This window comes from Pipistrellus kuhlii, unplaced genomic scaffold (genome assembly GCF_014108245.1).
Source record: "Pipistrellus kuhlii isolate mPipKuh1 unplaced genomic scaffold, mPipKuh1.p scaffold_m20_p_68, whole genome shotgun sequence".
Taxonomy (NCBI): domain Eukaryota; kingdom Metazoa; phylum Chordata; class Mammalia; order Chiroptera; family Vespertilionidae; genus Pipistrellus; species Pipistrellus kuhlii.
In genome coordinates, this window is record NW_023425571.1 from 1,096,925 (window position 1) to 1,116,778 (window position 19,854).

Consider the following 19,854-nt stretch of genomic DNA (forward strand, 5'->3'; position numbering starts at 1 on the left):
TTGCATTTCTGCAATACTTTTTAAAAAAAAAAAAAAAAAATATATATATATTTCAGAGAGGAAGGGAGAGGGAGAAAGAAACATCAGTGATAAGAATCATTGACCAAGGGCCTCCTGCACGCCCCCTCCTGGAGATCAAGCCCGCAACACAGGCATGTGCCCTTGGCCGGAATAGAACCTGGGACCCTTCAGTCCGCAGGCCGACACTCCAGCCACTGAGCCAAACCGGCAGGGCGAGAACGCCTCTTCTCACAGAGCTCTTTGCCCGGCAGAATCCAGCTCAGGACGGTGTGCTGCTCTCTGGGGCCAGTCTTCACTGCTAGACAAGCTTCTGTGTGTAGACAGGCTGATAAGCAGTGTCCCTCAGGGGTTCCACCGGGAGCCTGGGAGTTCCATCGCTCGCCATGACGCGCGCTGACCACCAGGGGGCGGTGCAGAACGAAGGAGGGAGAAAGCCGGCAGCCAGGCCCAGGGACCCTAAGAACCCCAGCACTTCGAACGCTTTCCAAACCGGTGTTTTGTCCCTTTGCGGGCCTAATGGCCGCTCTGGGGGCAGCTGTCCCAGGGCCTCTGCCATCTTGGTGAGGTCATGTCAGCAGGAGATGAAGGTAAAGGGGGGGGGGGGGGGGTCCGCAGGGCCCTGGGTGAGACAGATTGTCCTTTGGGAAATCCCCAGGCGGGCACCATTCTTTGTTAGCTTCTCCGCTTGGGGTTTCTGCACGTGTCCGACCCAGGGTGCCACCACCTGAGGGACGACTCTCTTCCTACCCAGAGCCAAGGTGCTGGTGGGCTCCAGTCTCACAGAAGGGCAGTCGCTTTTAGGCGCCAGCTGTATGCAGAGCACGAGTTCCAGGACCCTGCCTGGGGGCCTGTGGCTTTGACTCCCACCCCTAAGGCGCCATTTGGTCCTGGCCTTTATGGGCAGTTTGGCTTCAGCGGCTCGCTGGCTAAAGCCTAACCCTGACCTGGCCAGGCTCACTGTGAGTGGGTGAACGGTCCTCCTGTTTCCAGTGCCCGTATGTTCCTCTCAGTTAGGGGGTGGCTTTCGCATGCTGCCCCAGCTGGGCTGCCCCTTCATCAGCTTCCCTCTGTCCAGGCCCACAGGCTCAGGAGGCCCAGGCCCCTTGCACACTCTCCCCATGGGCCATCCCATGACACTCGCCCTCCATGGGCCTTTGTAGCAAACATGGGCACGCAGAGCCGCGGAGGTCCAGGCACAGCAGGGCCGGGCGGCTATAGCCTGCGAGCACTACCGCCGCCTCAGACTACAACTCCCGTCATGCCCCGCGCGCCGGCTCGCGCTGCGCTCCCCGGAAGTGGAACTCCGAGGGGGCGTCTCCGACCTTAGCGAGGGGGCGGTCGAGGCGGCTGGTTGTAGGGAGGAGACCGCAGCGAGGACCCCGATGCCGACCGGCGGGGCTGTAGATGGCTTCGCCTGGAGGCGACGACTGCGGGGGCACCACGCCCGAGGCGGACCGGCCTCACCAGCGGCCCTTCCTCATCGGGGTGAGCGGCGGCACCGCCAGCGGCAAGGTAAGGGGCGGGCGGCCTGCGCGTCCCCGCGACCCCAGCCTGATCTGTCCGGGGAGGGGACCCGAGCCCCGGGCTGCGGGGCGCCGGGCGGGATGGGCCCACGCGGGCGGGCGGCCCGTGTCCAGGCCGGCTCGGTGGGCTCAGGGCGGAAGCCCTGGCGGCCGGGCTCAGGGCCTGTGTCTGCGCCCCAGTCCACGGTGTGTGAGAAGATCATGGAGCTGCTGGGCCAGAACGAAGTGGACCACCGGCAGCGGAAGGTGGTCATCCTGAGCCAAGACCGGTTCTACAAGGTGCTGACGGCGGAGCAGAAGGCCAAGGCCCTGAAGGGCCAGTACAACTTCGACCACCCAGGTACACCTGCCGCCCTAAGGGGGCGGGGCCGGGGCGGCGTCCAGCGTTGGGAGCGCTGGATGAGTCCATGCAATTGCCTAGACACCCCCACCCGGAGGTGGGATGGGTGCTGGGCCCCGGGCCCTGGTTGGAGCCAGCCAGCGGGAGGGCCTTTGCACACACCATTGTCCGCGGAGGTCTTTCCCTCCCGCTGCCTGGGGCAACGTTCCTGAGAGCCCAGGGGAAGCAGAGCCCTGAAACTGTTTCCTGGTTGGGGGGGACGGCTACGATAGGGGAACAGGTGGCAATCTGGAGGGTTGGGGAGGGTCATGGCCAGAGGAGGCCAGCCTGCCCCGACCCGGAGATGGTCGCTCTGCAGCTGACTCTTCCCGGGACAGCAGCCTGGGCAGTGGCACTGCCTGGGGCCACCCTGTGGGTGAGGACTGCTCTGCAGATGTAGGCTGTAGAGGCCACTGCCGGCCCCAGTGTCCCTGAGGTCTCGGTACCACCTGCATCAGCTGTGGCCAAGAAAGCCTCCCATCCCCCCGTCCCAGCACAGGACGCTTGGACTGTTTTGTCCCATCCCTGCAGATGCTTTTGACAATGACTTGATGCACAAGACTCTGAAGCACATTGTGGAGGGCAAGACTGTCGAGGTCCCAACCTATGACTTTGTGACCCACTCCAGGTGAGCCGGCGGTTCCGGGAGGCAGTGAGGGCTGCCTAACGTACATGGGTTTCTGTGGCCACCCCTCTCCCACCGGGACCTGCTTCCTGGAGTTCGTGCCAGGAGACCGTCCCAGCAGGCCTGCCCCCTGCTCTCGCCCGCAGGTTACCGGAGACCACGGTGGTGTACCCGGCGGACGTGGTGCTGTTTGAGGGCATCCTGGTCTTCTACAGCCAGGAGATCCGGGACATGTTCCACCTGCGCCTCTTCGTGGACACGGACTCCGACGTCAGGCTGTCGCGGAGAGGTGAGGCGCCCTCGGCCCCCGTCCCGGGCCAGGGCTGGGCGGGCGTTTCCAGTCTGACGCGGCCCCTGGGCTCCTGTTGCCGCAGTTCTCCGGGACGTGAACCGCGGGAGGGACCTGGAGCAGATTCTGACCCAGTACACCACCTTCGTGAAGCCAGCCTTCGAGGAGTTCTGCCTGCCGGTACCGCCTCCTCCCTCCAGAGACACGCTGCCTGGTTCTGTGGGAGCGGGTGGGGTGCACGGGTCTGATCTATAAGTGGAGAAGTTCGCTGGTGCCCAGCTGCCCAGCGAGTTCTCAGCTCTCCGGGCCGCCTCTGCCCTTGCTGCTCCCTCTGTTGAGAAAAGCCACTCCCCGTGGCCACACAGCTCCCTCTGCTCCGGCCTCGGGCCTGCTGTCCGTGCTCCCAGGGGGCTTCTCCTCACCTGACGGCATGTGCTCTCCTGCTTACTCCTTTGCTGGCCTCCACCTCCTGTCCATGCAGCTGGGGAGCCGCGCAGCCCTCCTGCAGACACAGCTGCCCGGGCTGTCCCTCCTGCCTCTGTGGTGCGTCTCTTGTAACATGTCTCCTTGGCCCAAATTCACACACGGACACCAGACGGTTCATAAATCCATTCCTGGGGCCACACCGTTGCCTCCTCCCTCCCTATGCTTTGCCTGACTCAGGTGTGTCCCCTGCAGCCCCGCCCTGCCTCGCACAGGGCTGGCGAGAGGCAGCTGCACCGGGGCCGCTCTGTGTGCCCTGCACCCTGCGCCTGCCACTCCTCCAGGTTCCTGCAGGGGGAGCACGTGGAGGATGCCACCTCCGCCTGGCTAGCGGTTCAGTTGTTAGCAGAGACCTGTCCTAGCAGAGCAGCATTTCAGGGAGGCAGGAGATACCGGTTCTCCTGGCTGCTGCCCCTCCTCTGCACTTCCAGGAGCTCCATCCTCACACCTCCTGATAACTGCCCATGCCTGCCTCCTGCCCCTCCCGCCTGGGACCCAGTACCGGGCATCCCAGGGCTGGCTCCTCTGCCACTGCATCTAGCTGTGCCTGGGCTACTGGCTGTCACCTTGTGGGGGATGGGCAGGTCCTTAAAGAGCCTCCTTTGTGTGTTGCAGACGAAGAAATACGCGGATGTGATCATCCCCCGAGGGGTTGACAATATGGGTAAGAACCAGGCCTGATGGCTGCCTGACCCGTCTGCACCCAGAGCCCTCAGGCAGGCACTGTCCCAGCCCGTGGTCAGTTACACCTCCATAAAGCTGGTGGGAGGACTGCTAGCTAGCACAGAGAGCTGGTGGGAGGAGCACTGCTAGCACAGAGAGAGCTGGTGGCGGCATCACTGTTAGCAGGGAGTCTTAACCAGGCTGCAGGTCAGCAGAAATGCACGCTGACCCAGCCAACAAGTCGGTGCCAGGCCTGGACGTGTGCTTTCTGTCCTCTGAGACCCGGTGCCAGACAGACATCGAGGGGGCAGAGGGCGCATCCGGCTGATACACTCTTGTCTGTCTCTGTGCAGTCGCCATCAACCTGATTGTGCAGCACATCCAGGACATCCTGAACGGGGACATCTGCAAGTGGCACCGCGGAGGGGCCAACGGGCGCAGCTGCAAGAGGACGCTTCCTGAGCCCGGAGACCACCCTGGGGTGCTGGCCCCCGGCAAGCGGTCGCACCTGGAGTCCAGCAGCAGGCCACACTGAGGAGGACACGCACCTCCCGCAGGCCCCGGAGGTGCCCCCTGCCCCCAAACACCTGCGGCTTCCTTCCGCCTCTGGGACGGCCCATGTGAGAGTCCGTGTCCTCAGTGCCGGGACCCTGGACAAGTGGTCCCCCCAACCCTCGTGGTGCAGAGGGTGGGAGGCCAGGTCACTGAGCGATGCCGCAGGGCGAGTGGCAGCCTGTGATGCTCGCTCGGGGAGGCGGGGCCGCGCTGTGGGAGGAGGAGGGACACCGGGACACCGTGTTCAGTGTATGACCGTAGTCTCACAGAGTCCTTCTGGTATGATCAGTTCTCACACGTGTGCGATGGAAAGTGACAGTACTTCCCCTTTTTATGTTGTACGTCCCACGTTGTGTCTCCTAACACCGTGTAGTGTGAGCTAGTAACCCAGTTTCATGACCCACAGTGGGTGTTGGTCCAGCCTGGGACGCACTGGCTGATGTGAGGACCGGGGTGCCTCCTTTCTCCTAGCCTGGGCTCCAGGGCAGGGCAGGAGGGAGCCTGGGGTGCAGGTATGTTTTAACCAGCACCAGCAGGAAGCAGGGATGTCTACTCGCCCAGCCCCTACTGGGGAGTGTCCACCAGGGACCCTGAGCCTGGGTGCTGCCCCAAGGAGTGTGCTGGACCCTGAGGCGGGAGTGAGTGCCATGGCCCAAAGCCAGCCCACCTCCCTCCCCGTGTGGTGGCCACGTGTTAAAGGGTCCTGCCCCATCACTGCTAACCTGCGAGGCATTCTGGGTTCTTTCTATGGAGTAGTAGCTGGTCACACAACTCCTGACATGGGCCAAGCCGTGGCCAGCTGCTGGTGACTGCGACAGTTTTGTCACACATGTCGTGACCTTTGGGGAGAGAATCAATAAATAACCAATATGAACACCAGTGGTCCCTTTTTATTATTTTTTAAAAATCTATTTCTTTATTGACTTCGGAGAAGGAGGATAAACATCAATGATGAGAATCATTGATTGGCAGCCTCCTGCACGCCCCCTACTGGGGATTGAGCCCACAACCCGGGCATATGCCCTTGGTCAGACTTGAACCTGGGACTTTCAGTCCGAAAGCTGGCACTCTGTCCACTGAACCAAGCTGGCAAGGGCAGTGGTCCCTTTTTAATTCACAAAAAAGCGAGTTCAGGACAAGGAACAGATAACACACCTTGACTGTCTGCTCCTCATCAGCCTCGCGGTTTGCAGTCAGCAAGAGGGTTGGCACGGTTACCATCTTCACTCGGGGACTGTGGCCCCGACCGGCCTCAGGGCTCTAGCTTGGGAGGGAGGACCAAGCTGGCCCGTCTGGTCTGACCCTAACGCATCACTCGCACTCCCTGCCATCTCTCCTCCATCGCCGAGTCCCACACAAGCCACTCCACACACGTGTCCGTGTAGGCTCTGGGTTTCGTGGGCACAGCGTGTTCTTTATCGCCCGAGTACAGCGAAGTGCTTCAGGGGAAGGAAACCAGAGGAGCGCCTGCCAGGCTGGCCAGCTCCCTGAGCGAGTCCCGGTCCCGACCGGATGTCTCGTGCCGGGTCTGCTAGTGTTTGCGGATCAGGATGTCCCAGCTCTCTTTCCAGTGAAGGGCCTGGAGGTCGCTGGGTGACAGTGATGTGTCCCCGTAGGTCAGGGGGCGCAGCACATTGAACACGTAGCAGGCAGCGGAGTACCACGCCACCACCAGGGCACCGAACAGGCTCCTGTGGAGCTGGGACCTGTGGGCGCCAGAGCAGAGCGCAGACGTGAGGGGCTGGCTCTGCCCCAAGGGCTGCTGGCACATAGCCTGTAACCTGGCGGTCCCCGACCTGGCCTCTTCCCCCACCACGCCCGTCACCCCTCCCAGCCTGCTGGCGCCCAGCGTGACCCTCACTGGCCTGTCTCTCAGGTCTCCAACCTCTGCTCCACCCGAACACCAACCCCTTTGTACCACGGCCTCCGAGGCCTCCAGGCTCCCTGCCCGGGCGGCTCAGGCGACACAGCTCCTGGTCTACTTCCTCTGCGCCCTGCAATCCGCAGACAACCCCCCACAGGTTCCCGTTGCTCGCCTTCCGCCTGGTCTTCTCAACCACAGGCCTACTTCCTGTCTCCCACCCCAAAGCTGTGCATCCCCCAGACAGCGCAGGCCCGTCCTCCGACCCAGGCCTCAGCCCCCCCTCATTGTGATGGCCGCACAGGAGCCCCTGCCCTCAGGGCGCTCCAAGGCCCAGACCTGCACAGGTGCTCGCTGATGTGCTGCAGGACCACGGGCAGCAGCAGGATCTGGAAGGTGAGTGCGGGCAGGTAGTGGTACAGGAAGAGAGTCTTCTCCATCAGGAAGAACGGGAGGTAGTTCGCCGCCCAGCCGCCGGCACACAGGGCCCCGGCCAGCACCCAGCGCAGCCAGGAATCTGGGGAGGGGGTGCAGGTCAGTGCTGAGCCGACCGGGCTCCCTGTCCCTAAGTCACCTGCAGGCTCGGCTCTCCGCTCCTCCCCTGCCTCCCCCGCCCCATTGCTGCAGGAAGAACAGGCTGGTCCACACTGTCCCTCCTCTGAGAAATACCAGCCCTTGGGGGAGGCCCCGCCTCTGCTGCTAGTGACGGTCGTGTCTCAGGCTTATCTGTGGGCACCACTCTTTCGGGAGCTGAGGAGCCCCATCCAGTGGGGAGGAGGAACCAGTTCCCGGAGCCCGGAGCCTGCAGTGGGAGGTGCCTTCGGCCCTGCCTGCCCTGGGGCTCATTCTCTTTCTGTTTGGAGATGGTGTTCAGTGAGTTTCTGTTAAGAGCCAACACCAGACCCTTCACTGGGTACCCATGGTGGCTCCGCCCTGGGCTCACCAGACACCACTGCCCAGTGCCTGCACCCCCCTGCCCGGTGCCCGCACCCCCCTGCCCGGTTCCTGTACCCTCCTGCCAGGTGCCTGCACCCCCTGCCAAGTGCCTGCCCGGTGCCCGTACCCCTCTGCCCAGTGCCCGCACCCCCTGCCCGGTGCCTGCACCCCCCTGCCCGGTGCCTGTACGCCCCTGCCCGGTGCCTGTACCCCCCGCCCAGTGCCTGCACCCCCTGGAGAAGCCCCGAAGACCACAATAATTCACGTCCCTGGATGCAGAAACAAAGATGCCACCTAAAGGCAGAGCTTCCCGGTGAGCTGAGCTTGGGTCAGCCTAGGAGGAGGAGAAATGGGAGCGAACGCACCCTCGGGGAGCTCACAGACACGCCTCCGGCGGCGGAGCAGGTACCAGCAGAAGAGCAGGGCGTACAGCGCAGTGGCGAGGCCGGCGGAAGCCCAGATCACCACGTTCCCCAGCAGGTGGATCTGAGCCTGAGGACGGAGATGCCATCAGCGGCCTCCACAGGAAGCCCCCGACCGAGGGCACAGGCCTGTTCCTGACGGGCCCTTTCTAGGACTTTCTAGTACACGGCGAGTTTCCCTACAACCAGGAGAAGCGGGACTGCTCCCAGAGGGCCTCCCACCGCGCAACGCAGAGCCAAGGTACTTCTGTGGGCTGTTCGGCCGCGAGCATCGGTAGCTCATGTCACCCCAGGAGTGAGGGCTGAGCAGCCACAACAGGGGCCTGAGGCAGCTCTGCCCGTCAGCGCAGGGGCCGCACGGACAGCAGGAAGGCGGGCGCGCCCAGAGCAGAAGGCCCTCCTCCCACCCAGCCGCGCCCTCGCCCTTGGCTCTGCGAGGCCAGCCCAGCAGCAGCGGACCGTGCGGGACCAGGGGGTAAGGCCGCAGGGGCTCACTCACGCTGGTCCTGGGGTGCAGCCAGTAGGCGATGCTGGTGTCCAGGGTGACCCAGTCCAGCGGCGTGGAGCTGTACTTATGCTCCGAGTCATCACTCCGCACGGTCAGCATTCTCCACTGCAACAGCCCGAGGCCCGTCAGGCAGCCGGCACCGCATGGGGGCCGCCTCCAGTTCACTAGAACGCACCACCCCAGGGGCTCCAGCCATCTTATCTAAGGGCACATCCAGACCAGGGGCCCGTGTTTCTGGTCTCCGTTGTACTGACTGGGGCTGGCATCATGGCATGCTGGGGGGCTGGGTGGCGGGAGGGAGGGACACGCTCCTTTCCCACCGCGTCAGGTCCTAGGTAACTCACTGGGGGAGGGAGGACTCCACAGCCCCGCTCCTGCCTCCCGCTCCCCACCTGCAGCTCTGAGAATCTGGCCATGAAGCTCAGGTTCCTGCTGATGTCCGCATGGGTCGGTGAGTGCAGCTCCAGCTCCCTCTCCTTCTGCTCCTGGCCTGGGGACACACCGGCCCGAAAGAACAGGAGCCACTAAGGGCAGGGAGCTGGGCACAGGGAGGGCTTGGTGCCAGCGGCTTCCCTGCCTTTCAAACCCCATGGCGACAGGCGGCATCCCCTTCTGCTCCCCCAAGAAACCACCCACAAATGAGGGTCTTTGGACCAGGAAGGCTGGGCTCACACTGCCTGTGGACCGCCGGGTGACGCCCGTGTTTGCAGCCTCAGCGGGTGGGGGGTGTTGTGTGCGGCAGCATGGGGACTGGGCCGCTCCCTGCCCCGGGGTCGGCACTCACTCCGGCCGTAGCGGTGCTCCTCCACGGTCCACACGGTGCTCTCATGGGAGCCCCGAGACAGCTTCTCCCCCACCACCTCGAGCTGCCGGAAGCCCCAGTCGGGGAGGTGGGCCCCGCTCAGCTGGAAGGTGGACAAGAGGGTGAGGGTGAGCCAGGCCCAGCTGGAGGCTCCATGAGGTCCTCAGGCCAAGGCTTAGTTTGAGGCCTCGGAAAGGCCCACCTTCGGAAATGGCACCCACTGGGCACCACTGTCCGGGGAGGGCAGGCTCGGCCGGGGCCGCGGATTTGTGGGCCCAGGTGCAGGCTGGGGCGGCGCGCACTCACCTTCAGGACGGCGGACGTGTTCACGTGCACGAGGCGCACCTCCGACAGGATGGTCTTCCAGATCTCAGCGTCCGACTCGCGGTTCACGATGTCCTGGGAGAGCAGATCCGTTACGTTCCCTCAGGCTCCCTTCACGGGAAGGCGAGGCCAGTCCCACACCCTCAACTAATGGCTGATCCGGGGACCAGGGGGCGATCCGGGGGGCAGCGGGCTGATCCCAGGGGCACAGTGCCTCTGGCAGCAGCAGCTCAGCCTCAGGCAGAGACCAAAGACAGTCCTGCCCTGCGCTCTGGATGCCTGCCCACCACAGGGCTCAGAGATCGGCCCAAACGCCAAGGTGGAGCGATGGAGGTTAGAGACAGGCCCTGACGCTGTCCCCGGGACTCCTGACGTCGAGTGGGAGACAGCTAACACCTGAGGAGCACTCGGCATTGCAGGCTCTCGAGGGCGCCGTGAGGTGGCGTAGGGGCCGCACTGTGGTCAGCCTGCCTCCCCTCCTCCGTGTGGGGCCGATGGGGCCACCAGCGGGGACTGAGGGAGGAGACCTCAGCAACAAGCCAGCAGCGGGAGGGTGTGGGACCCTTGGGGCAGCTCCCGATGTCAGGACCAGGCACAAACAACTCCCATGAGGCAGAAGGCCAGGGGAGAGGCCGTTGAAACAGGCGAGCGGGGAGGAGAGGGGCTGCTGGGCACAGAATGGAACCAGCCCCACAGCCCCCGCCTTGCTGAGGGCCACCAGCCACACCCATCGCCCGGACGTGCAGCTCACACCACTGAGCATGCGGGCCGAGTGGGAGCTGCCGCCACAGGAGCCTCGTGGAGGTGGCCCTGGTGCCATTACTCAGCTCACGCGCTTGCACTCGGACAGCCAACGTCCGGGACACCAGGACGTTCCCCGCCATCTTTCCTTGGACACCACCCGCAGCTCTGCAGAGCGAGACTCGTCGTATAGAGGGCCACGTTGCCCTGGTCGCTCGGAGGAAGGCGGCCTCTCTCCCACATGCCCCGGGAGGGAGCAGCTGCAGACTCCCCGAGGGCAGGCATCTGTCAGGCCAGGGCCAACCGAGGCTCTTGGTTGGCTGAGGTGCTGGAGCCTCGACTCCGGGTTCAGCGACCAGGTCTTGAAGCTGACTAAGTGACCGAGTCGGAGGCACCTCCTCCTGGCAGAACCACGTGGGGCACAGAGGCCGGCAGCGAGCATTTACAACTGCCTGTCAACGATGCTCTGACACCAGCGCCAGACCCAGTGTCCTCCCTGTGAAGACGCCCACGGCCTGAGGGCTGTCACTCCCCGTGACCCTGACAATGAACCAGGCTGGATGGCGGTTTCCCACGTCCTGTTAGAGTGTGCGTGTGCTGCAGCGGACTCACCAGCCTCCAGAGGCTCTGGGCGGGCATGGAGATGTTGTAGTCGATGTAGCAGGACACCTCCTGTGCGTGGGGGTTCAGGGGGGCTGCCACGTCATGCCTGCAACACCAAACAGTGCTCACGGGAATGCCTCAGCTCAGTTTCTTAAAGGGGAAAAGCTGCTTTTCAGAAACAGAACCAGCTCAGCCTAAGGGACCGTGATCCCGCAGCTGCAGTGATCACGTTGACGGGAAAGTACAGCGAGGTGCCTGGAGACGCTGGGTGGTGGTGTGGCGAGGGGCGGCCCGGCACCAAAATACAGGGGCTGCTCAGAAGTTGAGTTAGATCAGGGCTGAGAGCCAACGTGTCCCAACCCTCCTGACCCCACTGAACTCCAGTTCCAGTCCTGCTGGGCTCACTGACACATTGGGCACACCACGATGACATGCACCCTGAGCGCGTGAGCCTGGCTGCTCTCCCCTCACCTGGTTCCCCTAAAGCCACCTCCCTCCCTCTGCTAACTGTGCTGTCCCTGGGGTCCCCTCCGCAGGGGGCACGGGAGCACAGCGGGCACCTGGCAGGAGGAGGCAGACGGCTGGACTCACGTGTTGAGGCGGCGGCTGGTCATGCCGTGCACCAGCTGCACCACGTCCCCGTGCCGCACGGGCCTCGGTGGGCTGCTCACCTCCAGCTGGTGCCTGCAAGACAGGAGGGCTCTGGTGCTCCCGGCGGGACAATGCGGGATGTGCAGCCACCCAGCCAGCTTGTCCCTGGTACACGGTGAGTTCGTCAAACAGCCATGTTCCTGAGCTCGTTTCTGAACCTACAGCCCTTTCCTAGCTTCCAGCCCTGCAGGTGGTCAAGGTGCCTCCGGAGGAACTGGCTGCCAAGGCTCAAGTCTGGAGGAGCCAGCTGGGCAGGACTGTTACAGGCTGCGGGCAAAGCCCACACAGGAGGCCGCCCTGCTCTAGCCATGCAGGGCAGTGAGTGGGTGAGGGCAGGAGGAGCAGGGGCAGGTGCGTGGGTGAGGATGGGCAGGAGGAGGGGGAGCAGGTGAGTAGATGAGGGTGGGCAGGAGGGGAAGGGCAGGTGAGTGGGTGAGGGCGGGCAGGAGGAAGGGGGGCAGGTGAGTGGGTGAGGGCGGGCAGGAGGAGGAGGGGCAGGTGAGTGGGTGAGGGCGGGCAGGAGGAGGGGAGCAGGTGAGTGGGTGAGGGCGGGCAGGAGGGGGGGCAGGTGAGTGGGTGAGGGCGGGCAGGAGGGGGGGGCAGGTGAGTGGGTGAGGGTGGGTAGGAGAGTGGGTGAGGGCTGGCAGGAGGGGGGGCAGGTGAGTGGGTGAGGGTGGGCAGGAGGGGGGGCAGGTGAGTGGGTGAGGGCGGACAGAAGGAGGGGGGGCAGGTGAGTGGGTGAAGGCGGGCAGGAGGGGGGCAGATGAGTGGGTGAGGAGGGCAGGAGGAGGGGGAGCAGGTGAGTGGGTGAGGGCGGGCAGGAGGGGGGCAGATGAATGGGTGAGGGCGGGCAGGAGGAAGGGGGGCAGGTGAGTGGGTGAGGGCGGGCAGGAGGAAGGGGAGCAGGTGAGTGGGTGAGGAGGGCAGGAGGAGAGGGAGCAGTGAGTGGGTGAGGGCGGGCAGGAGGGGAGGGGCAGGTGAGTGGGTGAGGGCGGGCAGGAGGAGGGGGAGCAGGTGAGTGGGTGAGGAGGGCAGGAGGTGGGGAGCAGTGAGTGGGTGAGGATGGGCAGGAGGAGGGGGAGCAGTGAGTGGGTGAGGAGGGCAGGAGGTGGGGAGCAGTGAGTGGGTGAGGATGGGCAGGAGGAGGGGGAGCAGTGAGTGGGTGAGGGCGGGCAGGAGGAGGGGAGCAGGTGAGTGGATGAGGGCGGGCAGGAGGGGGGCAGATGAGTGGGTGAGGAGGGCAGGAGGAGGGGAGCAGGTGAGTGGATGAGGGCGGGCAGGAGGGGGGCAGATGAGTGGGTGAGGAGGGCAGGAGGAGGGGGAGCAGGTGAGTGGGTGAGGGCGGGCAGGAGGAGGGGGAGCAGTGAGTGGGTGAGGGCGGGCAGGAGGGGGAGCAGTGAGTGGGTGAGGGCGGGCAGGAAGAGCGGAGCAAATGATGGGGCCCTGCTGGCCACCGTGCGGTCAGGCTGGAGGCCGGGACCTGTACGTACCTCCCGGGGTCCTTGACGATCCACCAGTTGTTGACGTCCTTGAAGGGGTAACAGGTCACCTGCTGCTGGTGGGAGCTGCCCCGGCCATCCTCGTAGCTGCACGGGAGGGTCAACAGAGACGGGGTCTGCAGCGGGCTGGCAGCGGGGAGGGCCCATCGGCCTCTCCCCAGGACTCCCAACTACCCAGCCTGGGGGAATAAGGATAAAACAGAGCTTAAATCTAGGAGGGGCCGCAACACGGGACCCTACACAGCACGAACGGTGGGCACAACGCGAACTGTGGGTCACGAGGCTGCCACGCGGCATGCCGGGCCCTCTGCCCAGCGAGCCCTCTCACAGGATTACACGCAGAAGCACCCAGACTCTGACAGACCCGAGAGCTCAATCCCTGCCTCCCCGACCCTCCTCACATAAGGTGGAAGCTGAAGAAATACAACAAACATCTTGCAACGACCAGTCCAGGGCGCCTTCCTCACCTCAGCGGGTAGGTGCTTGGGTGCGAGTGGAGCCAGCAGGGCACGGGCTTGCCCGAGGCGCTCTTCAGGGTGACCTGCGAGCCGAAGGCCACCTCCAGGGGCTGGCCCTGTGTGATCCGAGCCAGCCCCCCCTACAGAGGCCGAAAGGGGCAAGTAAGACCGGTCCCCCCGACAGCCCTCACCCACCTGGGAGCACACTCGGGGTGCTGGCAGTTCTAACTACGGAAGACACGGCTGTGGTGTTACACTGGTCAGAACCACGGACTGCGTGCCACCTCGGGCGGCGCTCGCTAAGTGTCCACACACTCCCTGAGTTCGGCCCCGCCTTGGAGACAGGTTGGTGTCCGCTTACAGGTAAGGAAGCAGCTTCCCGGCATTTCCCAACAGGTCAGTGTGACTCCAGGCCACACCCTAAGCCCCTCCACTGGCACATTCACTGTTCCTGCAGAGTGCATGTGCACGAGGCCGAGCTGGTCTGTCCTCTGAGGCCTATGCGCCCGCCGGAGCCTGTGGGGCCTCAGAGGGTCTCGGGGCCACACTGCGGTCGCCCCGAGGAGACCTACCCCACCACTCCTGTCTGCACCCTCGGGACACTCAGCCCGTGCGAAGGCCGAGGCGCAGGCCTCCCTTCTCGCCCTGGCTGTCCTCGATGCTCACTGACAGTGTCTGTGTCAGAACCTGAGCCCACGGCCTCTCACCTCCAGGCTGGCCTGGAACGCGCTGGACATGATCTGGTCATGGGGCCCCGAGCGGCAGAGCAGCGTCAGGTGGACGTAGAAGAACAGCAGGTACGTCGCGGCCGGGATGACCAGCAGCGCCACCGCGCGGGCCACCACATGGCCCAGCACACAGACCTGGGCACACAGGGCACCACTCGCACACAGGCTCCAACGCCTGTGCCCTCCTGACCCTGTCCACCAACACCCGCCCGCCCCGCGCCCCGCGGCAGGCCCCCTACGTGTGACAGAGCCCGGTCTCCAACCAGCTGCCAGGTGTGGACGGCGGCCACTGCGAGCACCAGCAGGTAAGTGAACACGCCCATGTACTTGATGCTGAGGAGACCGACGGGGGCACGTTACAATGAGACGGAGCGAGGAGAGTGCAGGCGCTGCCTCAGACCCAGCCTACTCACCCGACGGCACAGGAGCAGGCCACTCCGGTCAGCGTCAGCCACAGCCACCAGCCAGGGGAGAAGGGCCTGTGGGCGGGCGGAGGCAGAGCTGCGAACGGGTCTCCCAGACCCCTAGGGTGGCTACTGGACCGAGCTTCAGAGACACGGAAAACGGACCCCCTTCTCCCCATCATCGGCCCCGCGAGCTCTCTTTTTGGCCGGAACGTTTCTCGGTTAGCTTAAGTTACAGAAAAACGAGGAGGCATTTCTGAAGCCACGGACGGAGGGCCGGACCGGGGGCTGCAGCCAGACAGCCAGGGCGCCCGGAATGAACAGGCTCAGCCCCTCCGGGCGGACAGACGCCCAGCCTCTTCTTTCCCGCTCGTGAGCAGCGGCCCCGGCGCACCTGTGCTGGGCGTTGGAGAACTTCAGGTAGGACAGCACGGCCAGCAGATTGAAGAAGATGAGCAGTGACTCCAAGAGCATGAGCCTGGCCTGCGTGACCAGCGCGTTCTCTGCAGGGAGGGGGGGCATTGGAAGGAGGCCACAGAATGGAGGTGAGACCCCCACAAAGCAAACCTCCCAGCAGCTCAGGGCGGGACAGCAGACGCTCAGCATCAGGGAGTTCCACAGCTCTTGGGGGGCCACACCCCCTGAGGCCATGTCACCGAGCTTCTCTGAGCCTTCTTTCTCGTTTGCAGAAGAAACACCAGCTCTATGGGCACCGGGCGTGCTACAGCCTGATGTGGGCAAAGGGCCTCCATTTTTCTACTGGAAGGTCTGACTTTACACGTGCGTTCATTTCCTTTGTTTGGAGACCTGGCTGAAAGGCCGTGGTGAGGACTACCCACTAACCTCTGCCACCGCCTTGGGTGGGGCCTGGAGCTGGTGGGACGAGGCAGGCCACCAGGGAGTGAAAGGTGGTGCAGGTGGAGGTGTCCACCGTTACCGGGGCACCTCTCTGGACAGCCCTAGTTCATACGGCCCCACCTCCACAACGTGGAGTCTGCCACCACCTCCACAGCCCCAGCCTGAGAGCAGGGCGACCCCAGAGTCAAATGTGGAGCCTGAGCCTCCTTCCGTCCTCTGAGCAGAAGCTGCTGAGGGGGGCAGGTCCTCTAAGCTCCGAGCTCCTGGGCCACACTGAAGCATAGCCAAGGCCCCCGTGGCTCCTCCGGCACCAGCCAAAGCCGGCGAGGCCCAGTCTTACCGATGAGCATCAGCAGGGCGGCTCCCATGGCGGCACAGTGAGAAAAGCGGAGCTCCCACAGGATCTGGTAGGCCATTGGCACCGACAGAGCGCCCGCGAGGGCCGGCAGCAGGCGCAGGGACCACACGGGCACGTTGCTGCTATATTCTGGAAGGCAGCCAAGCGGAGCTGAGTGTACCGAAGCCTGCGGGACCTCGCCGGGGTTTCGGGGCCACAGTGTTTGCAAACGGGGTTTCACACTCAGACTCCAGCGCGAACGCTCACAACACTGGGGACTCATGGGAACTGACGTGTGAGCAGCCTTTGAGATGTGCTCGATACAGTCAACGTCACACAGGAATGAGACTAAGGATCTGAAATTAGTTCGTGCTTTACCTATTATACATTTACCCCACCTAACTCCTAAGGCTGTGGTTGGCAAACTGCAGCTCGTGAGCCACATGTGGCTCTTTGGCCCCTTGAGTGTGGCTCTTCCACAAATACCATGGCCTGAGCGAGTCTATTCTGAAGAAGTGGCATTAAGTGAAGTTTAAGTTTAAAAAATGTGGCTCTCAAAAGAAATTTCAATCGTTGTACTGTTGATATTTGGCTCTGTTGACTAATGAGTTTGCCGACCACAGTCCTAAGGCATTGTGGCAACACACACGACTTATACATCCCAAAGAAAAATAAATCATTGTAACTAAACACTAAGATATTTACTAGATTTTTCAGAAGTCTGTCACGTGTACCCAAACAACTGATCACACCCTGGACTCCCATTAATAAACCACAGTTGTTCATTCCTATGAGGGCCACTAGCTCCCCATTCTAATTTGTCAAATTAGCAAGGGCAGTGAAAATGAGCACGTACCTGCTCCAATCCTGTTCCACAGGAAGTTGCCGTCAAATCCTCCCAAATAACCTGTAACAGGATGGATCAGTAACGATCCGTTCAGCAGTATTTCGGGACTGCCAAACAGTGGCAGCCAATAGCAAACAATAGTAAACAAATAATAAGACAGGTCTTCTGCCCTCAAGAAAGTTCACATGTAACTTTAAAAAACAAACAAACATATATATATATATATATATATATATATATAGATTTCAGAAAGGAAGGGAGGAGCAAGAGATAGAACACCAGTGATGACTCACTGATCAGCTGCCTCCTGCACACCCCCGACTGGGGATTAAGCCCGCAACCCGGGCATGTGCCCTGACTGGGAATCGAACTGTGACCTCCTGGTTCACAGGTCGGTGCTCAACCACTGAGCCATGCTGGCCGGACTCTCCTATAACTCTGGAAGGACTCCTACCTCCCAAGGCCAGCAGCATGTGGCCAAAGGGCGGTCCACTGCCATCCAAAAAGAAGACCCGCTTCATGTAGAAAGAGAGGTACTGCCCATAATATACTTCATCGAACCTGAAAAACAAAGCCACTGTACTCCGCTGTCAGCCTGAGCTGCAGCAAGGACCAGAATAAACCTACACCTTTTCCACACGGCTCAGGAGCGATCGGCAAGGCCAGGTCTCCGCCCCAGCCACAACGGGGCTCCAGGCAGGAAGGCACGTGTACAACAGCTTCCCCCGAGACACCGGTTCTGTTCCTCTCCCTCACTTTGGATTTAGGGGTGTGCCGTTAACCAGCCCCCGAAAGTCCCCTCGGACCCGAGGCTGACCCTGTGCCCACCAGCTCCACGTAGGAACCAACTGTGACACAACGCTCTCAGGTGAAGACACAAGGGATTGCCGTCCATTCTTCTGAGGTGTGATGATGCTACTGTGGTCTTGGGTTTTATTAAGAACCTGGATCTTTAAGAGACACCAGTCCACTGAATTACTTATGAATAAAATACGTATATGACTTGCTTCCAAAAATCCACTGCAGGGAGGGGGTGGCTATTCTATATAATAAAAGGCTAATGTGCATATTGTACCCTCCACCTGGAGCTCAACCAGGGGGCGGGGCCGCTGGCCAGTCTGCCCGATTGGCCGATGGGGGCGGGCCCACCGGCCCCCACCCACCAGTGAGTTGATAACTGTTGAAGCTGGGTGATGAATACAGGGGTGAGGGGGTCATCATACTATTTCCCCCACATTTGTATATGTTTCATGCTTTCTATAATGGAAAGTTAAACCAAGAAGAAAACAGGTATTAGACAACAAATAGCCCTTCAACAATAAGAGGGACTGTTTTCCATTGTCACAGAGAGCACCTCTAAGGTCAGTGAGGACTCCCTTCCATATTCCCGGCCTTTCGCCTGCCCACCGCCAACCTCCAGGTCTCAACCGGTTACCCGAGGCTCCTGTGCCTGCCCCAGACCAACGGGCAGCCCCGGGCGAGTGCGCTCTGCGGGTGTCCTGGGGAAACGCCAGCCTCGCCTCTAACTTCCCCAACCCCAGCCCCAAGGAGCCCCGCGTCCCCAGTCCCGCTCGCTGCGGAAGAGACACTTGCTGACCCGGACCACACAGCTGGGCTTACACCACGGCGCGGGGGTAGGCGAGGCGCCACAACCGGCTCAGCAGCCCCGCGGCGGTCAGAGCCACGACGTTCAGGTTGACATCCGCGGTCACCACGATGGGGCGCTGCAAAAACCCCAACATCTTGTGGACACGAGGACCGGGAGGAGTCCCTGGAAGAGACCTGAGGAGAAAACGCGTGACACCCAGGCCGGCCCGGAGGCTGACAGGACCTCGGGTGCGCCAGGGAGCACCGCCTGTGGAGGCACCAGAGTCCCCCCGGGGGAGTGCAGGAACCTCAAGACTGAAGACTCATTCACAAAACACCTGCCGAGCATTGGGGGGGGGGGGGGGGGGGGGAAACACGCTGTGAATGAACGTGGCGGCTTCCCCGCCCTCCTCACTGGGCACTGGGGCCGGTGACCGCCCCCTAGGAACCGCGGAGCCTCCTCGGCCCCACGCACCTTCTCCCCTCCCCTCCTCTCCCCCCCCGCGCGCGGCACCAGCCCGGGCGCCCGTTCTCACCGGGGCTCCGCCCTCCCGGACCTCCACTCCTCGAAGGTACGTCAGCCCCGGGCGCCCCGTCTCTCCCGCAGGCGGCGTAGTCCCGGCCACCACTCACCTCAAGCTTCCCCTCCGCGGGGTCCCCTTCTTTCCCGGGCGCCCCAGCCCCCTGTTCGGACGGCACCGCCCCCGGGCCCAGCTCCCGCTCCCTGACTGGGCTCTGGTCCCGGGGCCGCACACCGACTCACCTCCCCTCCGGCCGCCGCGCCTGGGACCCGCCGGGGCGGGACCGTGAGCGGCTCCCAAGGCGCACGCGCGGGGCGGGGCGGGGCGGGGCCGCTCGGCGCTCAGCACCGCCCACCGCCCGGTTGGAAGCTCCATTCGTGGCGCTCGCAGGGCCGGCGGGCAGCGCCGCGCGTGCGCACTGGGCGAGGTCTGGGGGGTTGCGCGTGCGCACTGGGCGGGCGCGGCGGGGGCTGCAGGGGCCGGGGCTGCGCGGGGGGCCACCTTCCGCAGCACATGTTTGTGCTTCACAGGATTCTCCCGAAGTCCTTTCGCTCGGCGGCGCGGACCGCCGTGTCCTCATGTCCCTCTTCCTGTGCACGTTCACCCGGACACACGGCTGCAGCCATTCTGCGTTGTCGCTGCTTCTAAGACTGAACCCCACGCTGCCACCCCGCCCTCAGGCTCCGACACCTGCCCGGAGTAGGGTTTCCTCGCGGACACGTTAAACTTACCCGCAGCAGACTGTAATTGCCTACATTCTTTGAACCCACAGCACCCCCTAAGGTAGGTCCTGTGGAGCCCACGTTCTAGCTAAGGAAACAGTGACAAACAAGGTCGTCGGAGGTCACACCTGGGAGATGGCAGACCCGAGAACTGCCGCCTGACCCAGCTGCACGAGGTGCAGCGCAGCGCTCTCCTTCCAGCAAAGGGAAGGCAGGCCCAGCAGCAGAGCAGACGCAGGCAGGCGCCATGCACACCCCGCCACCATCGTCCAGATGCGGACTGCTACTGCTGACCCGCTTGGACAGTGCACCTCACCCGCAGGTTGCCGTCTCTTCTCTCCCCATGTTGCTTTAAGGAATGCCAGTCAAGTCCCTCATTAACATGCACCCTCAAAGGAAAACCACAGAAAACCCAGGGACACAGCAGAGAAAGCATGTCCAGCCTCAGGGTGTTACTTTTTTTTTTACTTTTTTTTTATTTAAATAAGGAGAGTTCTTTCATATGGA

General features: G+C 63.0%; 2 protein-coding genes across 3 annotated transcripts; one reads left to right on the forward strand and one right to left on the reverse strand.

The window, feature by feature from the left end:
- Positions 1–1,316: 1,316 nt before the first annotated feature.
- UCK1 (uridine-cytidine kinase 1) lies at positions 1,317–5,412 on the forward strand. The gene is made up of 7 exons (XM_036420469.2): positions 1,317–1,533; positions 1,725–1,884; positions 2,455–2,551; positions 2,695–2,837; positions 2,923–3,017; positions 3,936–3,984; positions 4,337–5,412. The coding sequence occupies exons 1-7, from the start codon at positions 1,426–1,428 to the stop codon at positions 4,516–4,518; spliced, it is 834 nt and encodes a 277-aa protein (XP_036276362.1). The 5' UTR covers positions 1,317–1,425; the 3' UTR covers positions 4,519–5,412.
- Positions 4,889–18,945, reverse strand: POMT1 (protein O-mannosyltransferase 1). Of its 2 annotated transcripts, XM_036420467.2 has the most exons (20): positions 18,868–18,943; positions 18,138–18,299; positions 16,972–17,078; positions 16,527–16,577; positions 15,674–15,820; positions 14,870–14,978; positions 14,485–14,550; positions 14,311–14,404; positions 14,051–14,206; positions 13,353–13,483; positions 12,877–12,972; positions 11,327–11,419; positions 10,745–10,841; positions 9,374–9,466; positions 9,050–9,170; positions 8,658–8,755; positions 8,257–8,370; positions 7,701–7,827; positions 6,739–6,916; positions 4,889–6,244 (listed from the first exon to the last, which is right to left on the reverse strand). In XM_036420467.2, exons 2-20 carry the CDS (start codon positions 18,257–18,259, stop codon positions 6,070–6,072), a joined length of 2,175 nt encoding a protein of 724 aa, XP_036276360.1. In that variant the 5' UTR covers positions 18,260–18,299; positions 18,868–18,943; the 3' UTR covers positions 4,889–6,069. The 2 variants fall into 2 exon arrangements, with proteins under 2 accessions (XP_036276360.1, XP_045431116.1); XM_045575160.1 differs by lacking the exon at positions 4,889–6,244 and having other exon boundaries at positions 6,810–6,916; positions 7,630–7,827; positions 18,868–18,945.
- Positions 18,946–19,854: the final 909 nt, after the last annotated feature.